Source organism: Octodon degus, unplaced genomic scaffold (genome assembly GCF_000260255.1).
Source record: "Octodon degus isolate 3935 unplaced genomic scaffold, OctDeg1.0 scaffold00111, whole genome shotgun sequence".
Taxonomy (NCBI): Eukaryota; Metazoa; Chordata; class Mammalia; order Rodentia; family Octodontidae; genus Octodon; species Octodon degus.
Window position 1 is genome coordinate 6,267,180 of NW_004524687.1, and position 14,025 is coordinate 6,281,204.

At 37.1% G+C, this 14,025-nt stretch overlaps 1 protein-coding gene across 1 annotated transcript in view; it reads right to left on the reverse strand.

The window, feature by feature from the left end:
• The window catches only part of Naa35 (N(alpha)-acetyltransferase 35, NatC auxiliary subunit), a 96,666-nt gene that overhangs the window by 46,501 nt on the left and 36,140 nt on the right, over nucleotides 1-14,025 (reverse strand). Inside the window, exons 9-10 of the mRNA XM_023699172.1 lie at nucleotides 13,953-14,020; nucleotides 13,021-13,135 (exon numbers count right to left, since the gene is read on the reverse strand). Of these exons, the coding sequence (XP_023554940.1) occupies nucleotides 13,021-13,135; nucleotides 13,953-14,020 (183 nt within the window). The remainder of the gene's footprint in view (nucleotides 1-13,020; nucleotides 13,136-13,952; nucleotides 14,021-14,025) is intronic.

Here is a 14,025-nt window from a genome sequence, read left to right on the forward strand (position 1 = left end):
AGATCACTGATTTTTAACAGCAAAGTATGTTTCGATTAATAGAAAAGTATCAACATAGCACTTTGTCACTGGAAAAAAGATTTATAGTAACTGTGCTTTGGTTTTAGATGTCACAATTAGAGATAAGGAAATGTATTAGTGAAGAGACAGAGATGTCATGTAGTCTTTATATGATAATGACTTTTACAACTCCCAAATTACTTAGGCAAGTGGCACTTTGATTTATTAAACTGTGGACACCTTCATTGGAAAGAATTTTCACTTCTTCAATACACCTAAAAAAGTCAAATTTATAGTCAAATATTATAGACCATGCTGTATTTATTATCCATTTCTCACTAATATTTCTTTCCATTGTAACATGGGTTTTCATGAGTGGTTATTCTCCATTGAATCTGCTAATGGTACAAGGCCTTTAATGAAAAGTTAAAGGGGCCTACCCATTAGCTCAGGTGTTTAAGTGCCTGCTGAAACAAAGCAGTCAGGCTCAGGATGCTGTGGTTTGATTCCCTCATCCCCAGGCCAAATCAGATGTGCCCTGAAGGCATCCTGAGCAGTCCCCATAAAAACAACAACAAAAAAAACCCCTCCTAATGAAAAGTTAAAACATATTAGGTAAAGTAAGGCAGATACAAAAGGATATTTTACTATTCTACTTATATGAGACATTTACATGACTCAGGAAATAAAACAGTAGTTACCAGATGTTAAGGGGCAGGTATTGTTTAAAGATTACAGTTATTTTTTTTTTTCCAATAATTTTGGAAGTTGGGATTTTTCAAGTCTTAATTTTTCCAAATTCTCAAAGTAAAAACATACACATACAAACAGATGGGTGATAAAGTTTCTTTGTATAAATTAAGACATTAACTTCATGAGCCTTTCCATTTTCCATATTTAAAATTCCCCTACATTTCTTTGAACCTCCTTCATTTTAATGCTTAAAGTGGTTCCTAATAGATAGTGGCACATACATGCAAAACAATGGTTACATCTTAGAAACACGCTTATAGTTATAAAATGTTATAAAAAGAGGCCGGCAAGATAGCTCAGTGGCCTAAGCACCTGCTTGGCAAGTGCAAGGATATGGGTTTGATTCCCGGTACTGCATGCCATGCCGACCCCACCCCAGGCCCTCTGAGCCAGCCACCAAAACCAGGTATAATGGCACACGCCTGTAATCTCAGCGATGGGGAGGCTGAAACAGGAGAGTCACTATGAGTCTGAGCTGTATAGTGAGATCCTGTACCAAATACACAAATTTTTTTTAAAAGTTATAAAAAGGTATTAAACCACAACCATTACCTTCAAGGTATCGCCTCAATAAATCCTACTCTAATTACTGGCTGTTAATAACCTGCAGTTATACATCACTATGGTAACTAACATATTTTGTACTGTGATTTAGAATAGAGAATACAACATGCAAATGATGAAAGTAACATAATGAAATAGTATACAATCAAAAGTTATGCTTACAATCTCATTTCTCTCTTAAGAACTACTATTCGAAGTTTCAGGTACAGGTGATACACATATATGTATGTGTGTAAACATAAACATGTTTTTAAAAACCTATTGAGGTCTGACTGAGATATAATGCAATGCAAACATTAAATGCACAGTTCAACTTTTTTTTTTTTTTTGATACCAGGAATCAAACTCATGACCCTGGCACTTTACAGACAGGTGCTCTGCCGCTGAGTTACATCCCCAACTCCACAGCTCAACATCTTAAAAAATATGTATAGTCATGCAACTACCATAATCAATATAAACCCTGAAAGGTTTCCTGTGTCTTATCAACCACTCCTATGTCCACAATCACGGAATTTTTATCAACAGGTTAATCTACCACTTTCAAAAACAAAAGAAACTATGTTTATATTCTTTTATACCTGACTTCTTTTACTTGGCATAATTTCAAGATTTAACCATTATGCTTAATTTATCTATTTCGTTCCTTTTTTTTTTTTTTTTTGGCGGAACTGGGGATTGAACTCAGGCCCTTGCACTTGCCAGGGAAGCGCTTATTCCACTGAGCCATCTTCCCAGCCCTATTTCGTTCCTTCTGATTGTTGAAAACTATTTCATTTTATGGGCAGACAATAATTTGTCTATTCAAATATATTCCTCTTTAAAAGATTAATATGTTAGTAATCTGTTTAAGGTGAACTTTCTTCTTCTGAAATAATCTCAAACTCATGACAAAGTTGTAAGTATAGTCATTATCAGATCATCCTCAAAAATGTTGTGTTACTCCCACAGAGACACACAATTACAACAGAACAATCAGAATTAGGAATCTAACACTAACTACTGTTTCAAGCCTCATTCCAGTTTTGTAACCTGTTCAACAACAGTATCCATACCCATTTCAGTATCACAGCTGCATTTGTTTTGCTTTTTTTTTTTGCAGAACCTGGGATTGAACTCAGGGACCTTGCACTTGCCAGGCAACACTTATTTTACTGAGCTATCTCCTCAGCCCCAGCTGCATTTGATTTCACTGTCTTTTCTCCGAATCTGAACAGTCCAATTTTTGCTTGACATCCATGATGCTGACATTTCTGAACACTATTAGACTAATAATTCTGTACACTGCCTTTCCATGCAGTTCTGTTTTGAATCTTCATGACTAAATTCAGATTATAAATCTTTGGAATGTCACAGAAATTACGATACTGACAAATTTTGTGGTACATGCCTATAATTCCAGCACTCAGGAGGCTGAGGAAGAACTGTCAAAAGTTTAATGCCATCCTGGGTTACACAGTGAGCTCAAGGACAGCCTAAACCACATAGTGAGACCTTGTCTAAAAAAAAAAAAAAAAAAAAAAAATCAAAAGAAAACAAAAAAGAACTACGACATTCTCTTTGCAGCCTATCAGCAAAGCAATTATTTGTATCATTACTGGTCATGGTAACTTTGATTGAGACAATGTCCAGCATGCTTTGTCTTTATAATTACTTTTTTTCCTCTTGTAGTTAATAAATATCTGGGGAGTAGCTACAAGAACATGCTCATCATCATCAAACAGCCCATTCATCTATTCATCTGATATTGGTATGGAACAAAGGCTTTCTCTTTTATTCAAGTGGTTATGATCTATTACAATTACTTTGATGTTCACATTTTCCATAATTTGTCCTGGGTGAGTACCCCTTCAAGATGTTTTCTGTATGCAGTTAAAATGTTCCTACCATATTTTTAGTGTTACTCACTTCTGACATAAGATGTTCCAGCCTCATCCTGTTCTTTCCTGACCTACCAATGAAATTAGCCAGTTCTCCCAGATGCCCTTGCTTTTCCTACTGGAAAAAAGTCTTTACCAAGCAAGATTTCAATGCTACGGTATTTACTTCTATTGGTGTTATTTCAGTTCCTACACTCTATAGGTGATACGTATTTACTTCTGCATTTATTAATCTACAGCTACTAGAAAGTATGAGATTACACGTATAACTTTACCTTTTTTTTTTTTTTTAACTTGGTACAGGGTCTCACTACACAGCTCACTCATAGTGATTACAGGCATGCACCACTACTGGGGGCCAGCAAAGCATGCAGTAGCAGGGATCGAACTCATGACCTTATGTTTCCCGGGCAAGTGTAACTATATCCCCAGCTCTATAACTTTACCTTCAATCCAAGTTCAATCTAGTCTTTTCCCTTCCCAGGAATTAGTATAATTCAATCCCCCAAATCCACATCTTATATATTTTAATATTATTAAATTAATATTCCACTATACATATAAAATAAATCTTTCCTTGCATTAGTTTCTAGCTTGCTAGAACAAGATCTTACAAATTGGGTAACTTAAAACCACAGACATTCATTCTGTCAAAGGTTCAAAATCAGTTTCCTAGGGCTGAAATCAATAAGTCAGCAGGCAGCACCTTGTCCAGAGGTTCTGGGGGGTGAACCAGTTCATTGCCTCTTCTAGCTTTTCATGCCTATAGGCACTGTCTGCATTATATTTACAATACGATGTCAATCTCTCTCCCTACCTTTACATGACCTCCTCATCTCTGTGTGCTTTATCTTTGTCTACCTCTCTTTTGGAAGAACTTTACCTTAGGTCTATGTAGATAATCCAAGACTATCTCAACCAAGAACCTTAATCACATCTATGAAGACCCTTTATCCAAATAAAGTAACGTTGACAGGTTCCAAGAATTAAAAGGACTCCCACAAGGAATGTAAACATATGGTGTAACCATGTACTAGAAAAGAAAGGGGCAAAGGAAGGTAGAGAAAAAGCAAGCCGGGGGGGACACAGGGAGAACCTGATCTTAGTATTATTGCAGCCTTCATTTTATCTACTATAATTTCTTATCACAGACACACCAGGCAATCATGACTTCTATTTTATGGGTAGGGTCACTCTGTTACCCCAAGCTTCAAAACCCCATGCCAGGTCACTATTTTGTGCAGAGATGCAATTGCTCAAGCTGCTTAGGGTGCAATTCTGCACATCCACCCACAAGGCCACCTTTTCATTTGAGACACCCTCTTCACCCAACTTGTGATGTGATGCCCCACTCTTCAGCACCATCTTGACTGCAGGTCTGTCTCCTCTTATAGGGATGCCCTTGCCAGCATATTCAAATGGTAAGTCTGTACCAGGTTAAGCCCACATCTGATAGCTTTGTCTATGACACATACCTGCCTATCCAATCTACTTTGTGCCCTAGCACTCTATCAACACACCATATGATGTTAACACGAAGTGTGTCCTCTTGACCCTGCCTGGAATCCATACCCCATGCCTCCTCACCTCCCTCCCTGCTTTTAGGCTCCAACTCTACACCATAGTGCGCTCTCTTCTTGGTACAAGCACATTACACATTGTATAAGGCTGCTTTCAGATGGTCCATCCAATCCTGCTCAGGCACCTTGGGCTCAACTGTTCACCTCACTTAAAAATCAGTGAAGCCAGAGTGTTCATTCATAATGTGCCTTCCTCAAGTTCCAGGCCCATCTCCTCCCAGGTTCCTCTCTTCCTCCACTACCATCCTACTACACAGACATTTCCTTCTTCCACTGAGGTTCTGATGGCCCATGCTAGCCACGCCCTATGGGAGACCCTTCTTACTTACACAGTTGCAAGCCCATGTCAGGTCACCCTCACCTCCCACATGGACATGGTCCTAGCTCCAGAGCAGGGTCTGACATATCTTAATCTAGTGCAGATATCCACCTTTCTCAGGCCCAACTCATGGCTTTAGGAGTCTTTTTTTCCGCCAAGAATCGAAGAGATATAATTAGGCCTTTTTTAAAAATAACTGTATAACATGAAATATATGCTTCCCTTTGTAATGCTTTATCTTTCACTAAGATGCATTTCTTTGATATATTCTTTCATATAATTTTCACATCTTTTGAGTTAATTTACAGTTGCAATTTTATTAATATTTGTAAATTTCTATTTCTTCACGCAGATACCAATTTATCTTTCTACCCTAAACAATGATAAAGATCTCCCTCCATCTCCATTACTGTAGACCTTGAAATATCTCCTATATGGTTACCGTTATATGTTAAAATGTCTTGTATCTCTACAACAGATTAACACATAACCAACACCTTTGAACTCTTGTATTATAAAGGGAAAAGAAATTGCTTTTCCTTTTGCTTTTACTTCTTCATCCTTGTTATTTTTATACTCCCAATGGTGATGATACCTATGTAAGCTTATACACAGTACAGCTGGTTTCCACTTCAGTGCTTTCAGAACAAGCTTTGTGGGCAAGATGCTGGAACAATGCACTATCAGGGAGCCTCCTTAACTTGCACTTAAACTCTATGTGATGTGACTGTGTGAACATATGGGAGAGTTTACTGAGTAAGATTACCAATCACTGCCTGCTGACACTGACAGCATGTCTGCTCTCTTGCAGCAGACACAAAGTACATCTGCATGTTTTGGGGTAGAGTCCGCCTCCTCCTTAACTGCCCCAGGGTATTAATCAAATAGGTCCCCACAGCCAATCTGAGGACCCCCACACTTGATTTTGTCCTTGGGTTATACCAACTACTTTGAAGATGTACTCATGTGTATCTTCAAATATACATATGCAATATGTAAGATATATTTACATATAACATAAGACATACGTTTACATAGCAACAAAAAATTAAATATTGGGGCTAGGGAGATAGCTCAACAGCTTAAGCAGCTGCTTAATAAGTTCAAGGACCCAAGTTCAATCCCTGATACAGAATGCAATGCTGGCCACAGAAACTGGGTATACGCAAAAAAAAGAAAGAAAAAAAAAAAAAAAGAAAACAAAACAGAACAGTATGACTTTAAGGGGCTCGGAGATAGCGCAGTAGAATAAGCACTTGCCTGGCAAGCACAAGATCCTGAGTTCAACCCCTGGTACCATACACGCAGGCACACACACACACACACACACACAAAACCAGAAAATGGGTGTGGTGGTGCATGCCTATTCCCAGCACTTGGGAAACTGAGACAGGAGGATCACTGTAAGTCTGAACTGAACAGTGAGACCCTGTATCCAATAAATAGATAACAAAAAATATTTAAATTAAAACTAGGTATTCTTACAAAGCATTTACACTGCATTATGTATTCTAAACAATTCTCAAATGATTTAAAGGATAAGAGAGGATGCTGATAGCTCATATGTAAATACTACACCATTTTATAAACAGGATCTGAGCATTTAAGAATTTTGGTATCTACAGGGTTTGGGGAGTGGCCTAGAACCAATATGCCCTGAATACTCCAGGACTGTATATCAACTACAACAGATATTGCATCCGTCTCTTTGGCAATAGTTTCATTTATTCTTGTACTTTCCTTGATGCATCCTCACAGCTTTGTCATTTCTTCTTTGTCGATTTGTTCTCCACACAAACTGTGCAACTATACAACCCCCTTTACCATCATCCTAAGGATTTCCTTTGTTATTCTTTTATGTTGGATTCTCATATTCCTAAACCTCATGTCTGCCTCTTTCTTGGTTTATTCCCTTGTTTTAATGAGCCATATCTCCCAAAGGTTTTAGGAGATAAATTCTGAGACTATTCAAACATCTGAAATTATCTTTCCTCAAAAGTATAGTTCATGTAGAGAATTTAGAATTAGGATTCTCACACACATTCTCAAAAGGCTACTCAAGTGATTGTCTTTTCCTCACAACTCCAATAACATAATACCAAATTAGTCAAATATATAATGAATTGGCTTTTCATATAGAGTGACAAAAACTATCACCCTAAGGAGAAACTTTATACCTATTAGCGATCATTGCTACTCTTTCCTCCCCAAAGCCTATGCAATCACAAATCTATTTTATGTCTCTATAGGTTTACCAATTCTGGTATGTATGTATGTATGTATGTATGTATGTATGTATGTATGTATTTAGATAGAGTCTCGCTCTGTACTTCAGGCTGACCCAAGGTACACCATGTAGCTCAGCTTGGCCTTGAGCTCACTGGGATTGTCCTATGTCTTGGTTAATTTTCTCTAATTGCTGAGACAAAATATCCAACACCCAAAGTTAAGGAAGGAAAGCTTTATTTAGCTCAGTTTGTGGAGATTTCAGTCCATACTCAGCTGGCTCCAAGGCAGAATGGCACAAAGCACATGGCAGCAGTTCATGACATTGAAAAACAACAAAAGCAACAAGAGCAAAAAGGGAAGAGCAGGAGGGAAAAACAAGCTTCTTTCCCTCACTTATACTGTATCCAGGCTACCAGCCCCAGGGTGGCTTAACACTCACACCCATAATCCCAGCACTGGACAACGACTCAGTCATGAGCTCTAGAAGCCCACCTCAAGACTGCATGAGGTTTTGGGGGGACATCTAGATACATCCTACTTCTACCTTCCAAATGATGGGATTACAGGCTTGCATCCCCATACCCAGCTCTGGATGTTCTTATGTAAATAGAAATCATACTTATATGGTCTTTTATGAGTGGTTTCTACTTAACCATAAACGTGCAGCTTCCCTCTGGTTTTCCATACAGACCTATCCCTATCTGTCTGTCCAGAACTACACTACCTTGGATTGTTAGGCTTTAAATAAGCTTTTACTTAGAAGTGTGACCCATGCAACTGTGTTAAGTTTTCATGATTTCTGTTGCTGAGAATTGACACTTTCTCGAGCTTATGGAAGTAAATTTGTTTTCAAAATCGCTTGACATCTCCTATTTATTACTATTTAAAACTTTCATGATGATACGTCTTTATGAAACGTCAGTTTTCAGGGCTGGGGAATGTAGTTTAGTGGCACTGTATTTGCCTTGGCATGCGTATATAAGGCCCAAGGTTCAATGCCTCATATCACAAAAATTAAAACTGAAAAAACTATAAATAAAATTTAGAACTATTTTTCTTCTTCGTATCAGTGACTCTTCATTGGTTTTCTCTTTCCTTTCTATAAAACTCCTTTACCAACATATATTTAGCCATTCTGGGGGCTGAACCCAGGGCCTTGTGCATACTTAGAAAAGCACTCTTTTATACCCACAGGTTGCTGCCTCTTTCATTTTGAGTATTTGTATTGATTTGATTCAAAGAAGTTTTCTGATCTTTGTCTAATTTCTATTTCTGGAACAACATACATTAGTTTCATCTTTTCCCTTACTAATGTATTTTTATAAGGCAGCAGACCTGGGCTAAATGTATATTATTTTTCACCTTATTTATCATTAGCTCTATTTTATTTCTGGTCTAAATTCGCCATTTCTGCACTTACATTTTGAGAAGGACTTTTTTTTTTGCAGGGGGTCTGGCTCAGGCTCCCTTAAGAGCAAGTCTGGTGAGGCAAGTGGAGCTGGGGAACAAACCGCAGTCCCTTGGGCCTGACTGCTTTTGCCCAAGGAGGCGCTTAAGCAACTGAGCTAATCTGTGGGTCCCTGCACTTACATTTTGAATCTCAAAGAATATATCCCTCCTCCCACATCTACTCTTGCTTTACATATGCATGCTTGTATTTCTTTGACGATATTTTGTGTACTTGCATGTGCTGAATGTTCATGTTAGATGCTTCCACTCTTGACCATACACTTACATTTGAAAATGCAGGGTAAAAAAAAAAAGAAAAGAAAATGCAGGGTAAAAATTCTCTCCTAAGAACTTTATGAATAAAGGCCACACTTTCAACCGAAGCCATTTTATTACAGAACTGCTTATTATGAATACATTTACATTTTGCTGATTTTTCTACCTCAAAGGCTTTCAAGACTTCCCTATGAAAAATCTTTCACATTCTTATGTGGAGTTCATGAGCCTGGCCTTCCTTGTTTTGGAAGATGGGGATTGGGGGGATGTGTTTTAGTAAGTGAATTCTCAGTTTACTCCCCTTTAATATGCATCCTTCAACCATGTCTCATATCTATTTAGTCCAGAATCAGTGGGTCAAGATACAGTTATTTGCAAACAGGTTAAGTCTTTCTCTTTCCCAGTTTCTGACACTTTGTTTCTATTATCTCTCTTCCCTTATACTTCTCCTTTTGTCTATATACAGAAAAAAAAATTTTTTTTCTTCATAGTTTCTTTGGGGTTTTAAAAGATAAATGTAACGCCTTTTAATCTACAAACTTTTTTTTTCACTAAACCACGCTAACAATGCTGCTAATTTATTACTTTTAATCAGGTATCTTTTAATTTATTTTAAAGATGGTAAGCTCTCTTAGCCAGGCATAATAGTGCATGCCTATAATGCCAGCACTCCGGAAGGCTGAGGCAGGAGAATTGCAGATTCAAGTCCAGCCTGACAACTTAGAGAGACCCTGCCTTAAAAAACAAAAAGGCTGGGCCCAAGAAGATAGCTCAGTAGAATAAGTGCTTTCCTGGCAAGTGTAGGGTTCTGAGTTCAATCCCTGGTATAGAAAAAAAATTTAAAAAATAAAAATAAAAAGGCTATGGATGCAGCTCAGTGCAATGGCCATACAACTCTCAAAAACGATACACTCCTTTGAAGACATGTCAGATTTGAAACTATATTTCAAAAGCACCTACCAATTTAAGGCAAGATAGGGGCTAGGATAAGCGCTTGACTGGCAAACGCAAGGATCTGAGTTCAATCCCCGGTTCTGCCAAAAAAAAAATAAAAAAAATAAAATTTAAGGCAAGATAAATTTAAACCTATTTGCACTAGCAACTGTTAAGGGGGGGCTGGTGAGATGGCTCAGTGGTCTAAAGCACCTACTTAGAACAAGCTTAGCAAAGCACAGGGACCGCGGTTCAATCCCCCAGCACCACATGCCAGCCAGCCCCCGCCCCCTGGTGGGCTGAGCTGGCCACACACACACACACACACACACACACCCAAAAAAAAAACTGTTAAGGGTGCTCATTATCTAAAAGGTAAGACCTAGCCAAAGATGACTATAGAGCCACATGAGAAAGAAACACATTTTAACTGGTAGAACCAGTCTTACTGGAGGAGACCATTTTAATGTCATTTGAAAGGACTGAATTCTACCAACATATATTTTAAAAAATTCAAGACAACATATACAAAGACAAAGACCACTATCTACTTCTTTGGGTCTTTTTTTCTTTGTTCTTTCAATACATATACAGTATATAATCCAAATTTCTGAATTATCAAAGTCCTGAGTAATTACAATCTTCTTGCTAGTTTTAACATGTATTTAATATGAATATGACTTCAAAATGTGTTTTTCTATCCATTTTGCAGAGCCAGATATTTACTATCCTAGTGGACTGCTCCATGGCACCACAGCAAACAATATCATTCATCATCTAAATGATGAATACCTCATTCTGCCTTTTGCATCTTAAGATGCATTCTTCAATACCTCTTGTACCTTGTGCATCTTAAGATATTAACATGCATGGAGTAAACCCACCAGCAAGTCATCTTTAGACCATGTTTTATTCTTCCAATTTTCTCCCTTAATTCCAGTTTAAAAGTCCTACTCAATATATACTTTTTCAATGAGAAGCTAAGTGAAGGCCTAATACTTCTAAGTTAGCTAGTTTGTCACTAGCTGAAATTACAAAGATTAGAAGGTAAAATGAATATGCTAAGACCAAAACTAATCTACACTTGTTTTTTCACCATTCTTTTAAGGACATTAGAAAAACATTAACTTTGTTATTATACAACTTCTATGGCTTATGTAGGAAAATTATAATGTTAAATTAAGCAAGTTAAAAGGTACTATATTGAAAACCAACCATGGGGATTGATACATTTTAAATTTAAATTTTCACTAGCTTAGTTTTAAGATTACACTTTATAAAAATGTGCATCAAATTGATTTTATATAAACAATTCTCCTGAATCTTACTTATCTGAAATACAGAGAAGTCCTAAGATGTAGCTACTAAGGATCCTACAGTAATTATCCTTAAGAGTTTGCTTGACTGTAGATATGGAGAACAGCTCCCTGGGGCCGGGGAGATGGCTCAGTGGAATAAGCGCTTCCCTGGCAAGTGCAAGGGCCTGAGTTCAATTCCCCGGTTCTGCCACAAAAAAAAAAAAAAAGAAAGAGAGAGAGAGAGAGAGAGAGAGAGAGAGAGAGAGAACAGCTCCCAGGAAGTGACAGACAGTGAAAAAGAACATCACACTCCAGTAACCTGGAAGGCTCCTGCTTTGTATCATTAACATTACTATTACACAAACTAAGTGGTTACTTTGAAGTTATGTATTATACACTGGCTTTCATAAAAGCATTCTTGTACTAGATTTCAAAGTGTTTAAGAGTTATAACTCTGTACACTGTACCAAGGTTATATATTAACTTTAAAAAAAAATCCCTTAGTTATAAAACTCCTTCTCGTTACTAATCTCATATACATACTTCCCTCTGTGAAAAAAAGGAAAATGTTAATCAATTTATATAAGTTCAACATAATTACTAGAGACATAAGACTGTGAGAATACTAATTACCTAACCCAACTGTTTTTATCTAACATTTGTGTAAAGAAAAGTTCCTAAGAATATCACAATTCTTGTCCCCAAAGGGATGAGGAATAACTGAAAAAAAAATGTCTGGGAATCAGTAAGATCTTGCCTTCCCAATCACAAGATCAACCACTGGGAAATATTAATACACAGAATTTAAATACCAACTAAAATGAGTTCTGAAAATGATTAAATTGCTGCACATTGTCTGAAAGGTTAACCCAGTCACAAATTTTACACAGATATTCTTTTTTTTTAATGTACTTTTTGGGGCCAGGGAGATGGCTCAGTGGAATAAGCACTTCCCTGGCAAGCACAAGGGCCTGAGTTCAATCCCCGGTTCCGCAAAAAAAAAAAAAAAGCAGTAAAATGTACTTTTGGGGGGCAGGAGGGAACAAGTAAAAGAGTTTATTTGAAACAGTAAAAGTGAAGAATGAGGAAAAAACTAACTCTGCAGAGCAAATTTAAGCTCAGTAAAAGAGGAAAAGCCAAGACAGAAGTACACCCTGGAGGATACAGAACTGGCTATGGTGAGAAAAGCCACAACAGCCTAAGGTACTCTGCATGAATCCAATTTGAGTGCCAATGACATGCTACGTGCTGAAGAGACAGTCTCCCACCCCTGAAGGAATTCAAATTTCACACACACACACACACACACACACACACACACACACACACGATCAACAATTATAGTCAACATTAGAGGAATGGACTAATGCAATGAAACCACAGATGAAATGCTGGGCCTGCCTAGTGGTTAGTATAGACTATATGATGAAGTTGATCGATCAGTTTTTAGGTAAAAGAATAAAAAAGTAATACTGACATCACAGCAGGAATTATGCAGAGAACATATTAAGGACAGGGATATTTGCTGTTTAAGAAGACAGAAAACATGGCCAAGTTCCACAATGTTGTCATCAGTCTAAAAAATTTATAAAGGAGAATCTAAAATATTCTCTATGTCTTAGGAGTAAATATTCCAAGGTCCAGGGAAAATGACCTGAAAAAATTTTTAGATAAAACAAATGCATATTCTGGATGACAAAGAATATAAAAACAACAGTAAGTGCAAAATGGACAATTACCTCCTTTTGTAGTGTCATTCTGGGCCTGGATGCCATGATGCAATGAAATATGAATGGCAGAAAGAAGATCTGCTGCTTGAACCATCAATTTTTGAGCTTCTGCGACAGCGCTGGTCTAGCAAATAAATCACCAAAAACATTCTTACATATTCTTTCACTGAAAGATATACATTAAATAGGAAAATCCTATAAACAATAATGAAATTAAATGCTTGCTGTAATGACACTGGTTTTCACAAATTAGTTAATACAGGATGGACAGAACCTGTTAGGATAAAAAGAAATGTTTTTTCCTTCACATCAATGTACTATGGGATCCACTAAAAGTATCTGAAATCTGATTTACTGCATTAATACTATTTTTAAAAGTAAAGTCCAGAGACAGTGTCAGCTGAAAAATGGAAAGAAAATTTCAACAATTCCACAATATTTGTCAAAATGAAGGAAAAATTATACAAATCAGAGCTATAATAAAGGCTGTATCTTTACTCGCCACTTATTCACAAATTAATCTGTAACTGACTGTGTTGAAATGACACAAAAGAAAAAATACTGACCACCAAGGGCCTGCTTTTGGTCCTCTGCAAAACTAACAATATTTAACTGAAAGGAAGAATAGGCCTCCCTAAAATTTCCATTTTTAACTTCTCTTTTCAATCCTGCTTATAATTTATACCATTTATTAATAACTAATATGAAACATTATTTTTACATCAAGAGAACCAGGTTCTGGAATACAATGTAAAATTCACGTAACCCTTTCAGAAAGTCCTTATGGTTACTCTGACCTAAATATATCAAATGTAAGCATGTGCTACAAAGCTGCTATCAGGAGCATGTGAACAGAAAAATCTCAGAACTGCTTTAATAAGACATTCTACAAAAAGCCATTAAAGTACGATGTAAATACATATGACAGTAAATTCCCTTACCTCTTTCTTGGTAAAGGCTATAAGCACAGTCAGTAACACACGAGTAAATTTCACTCTGCTGAATACTGCTAAA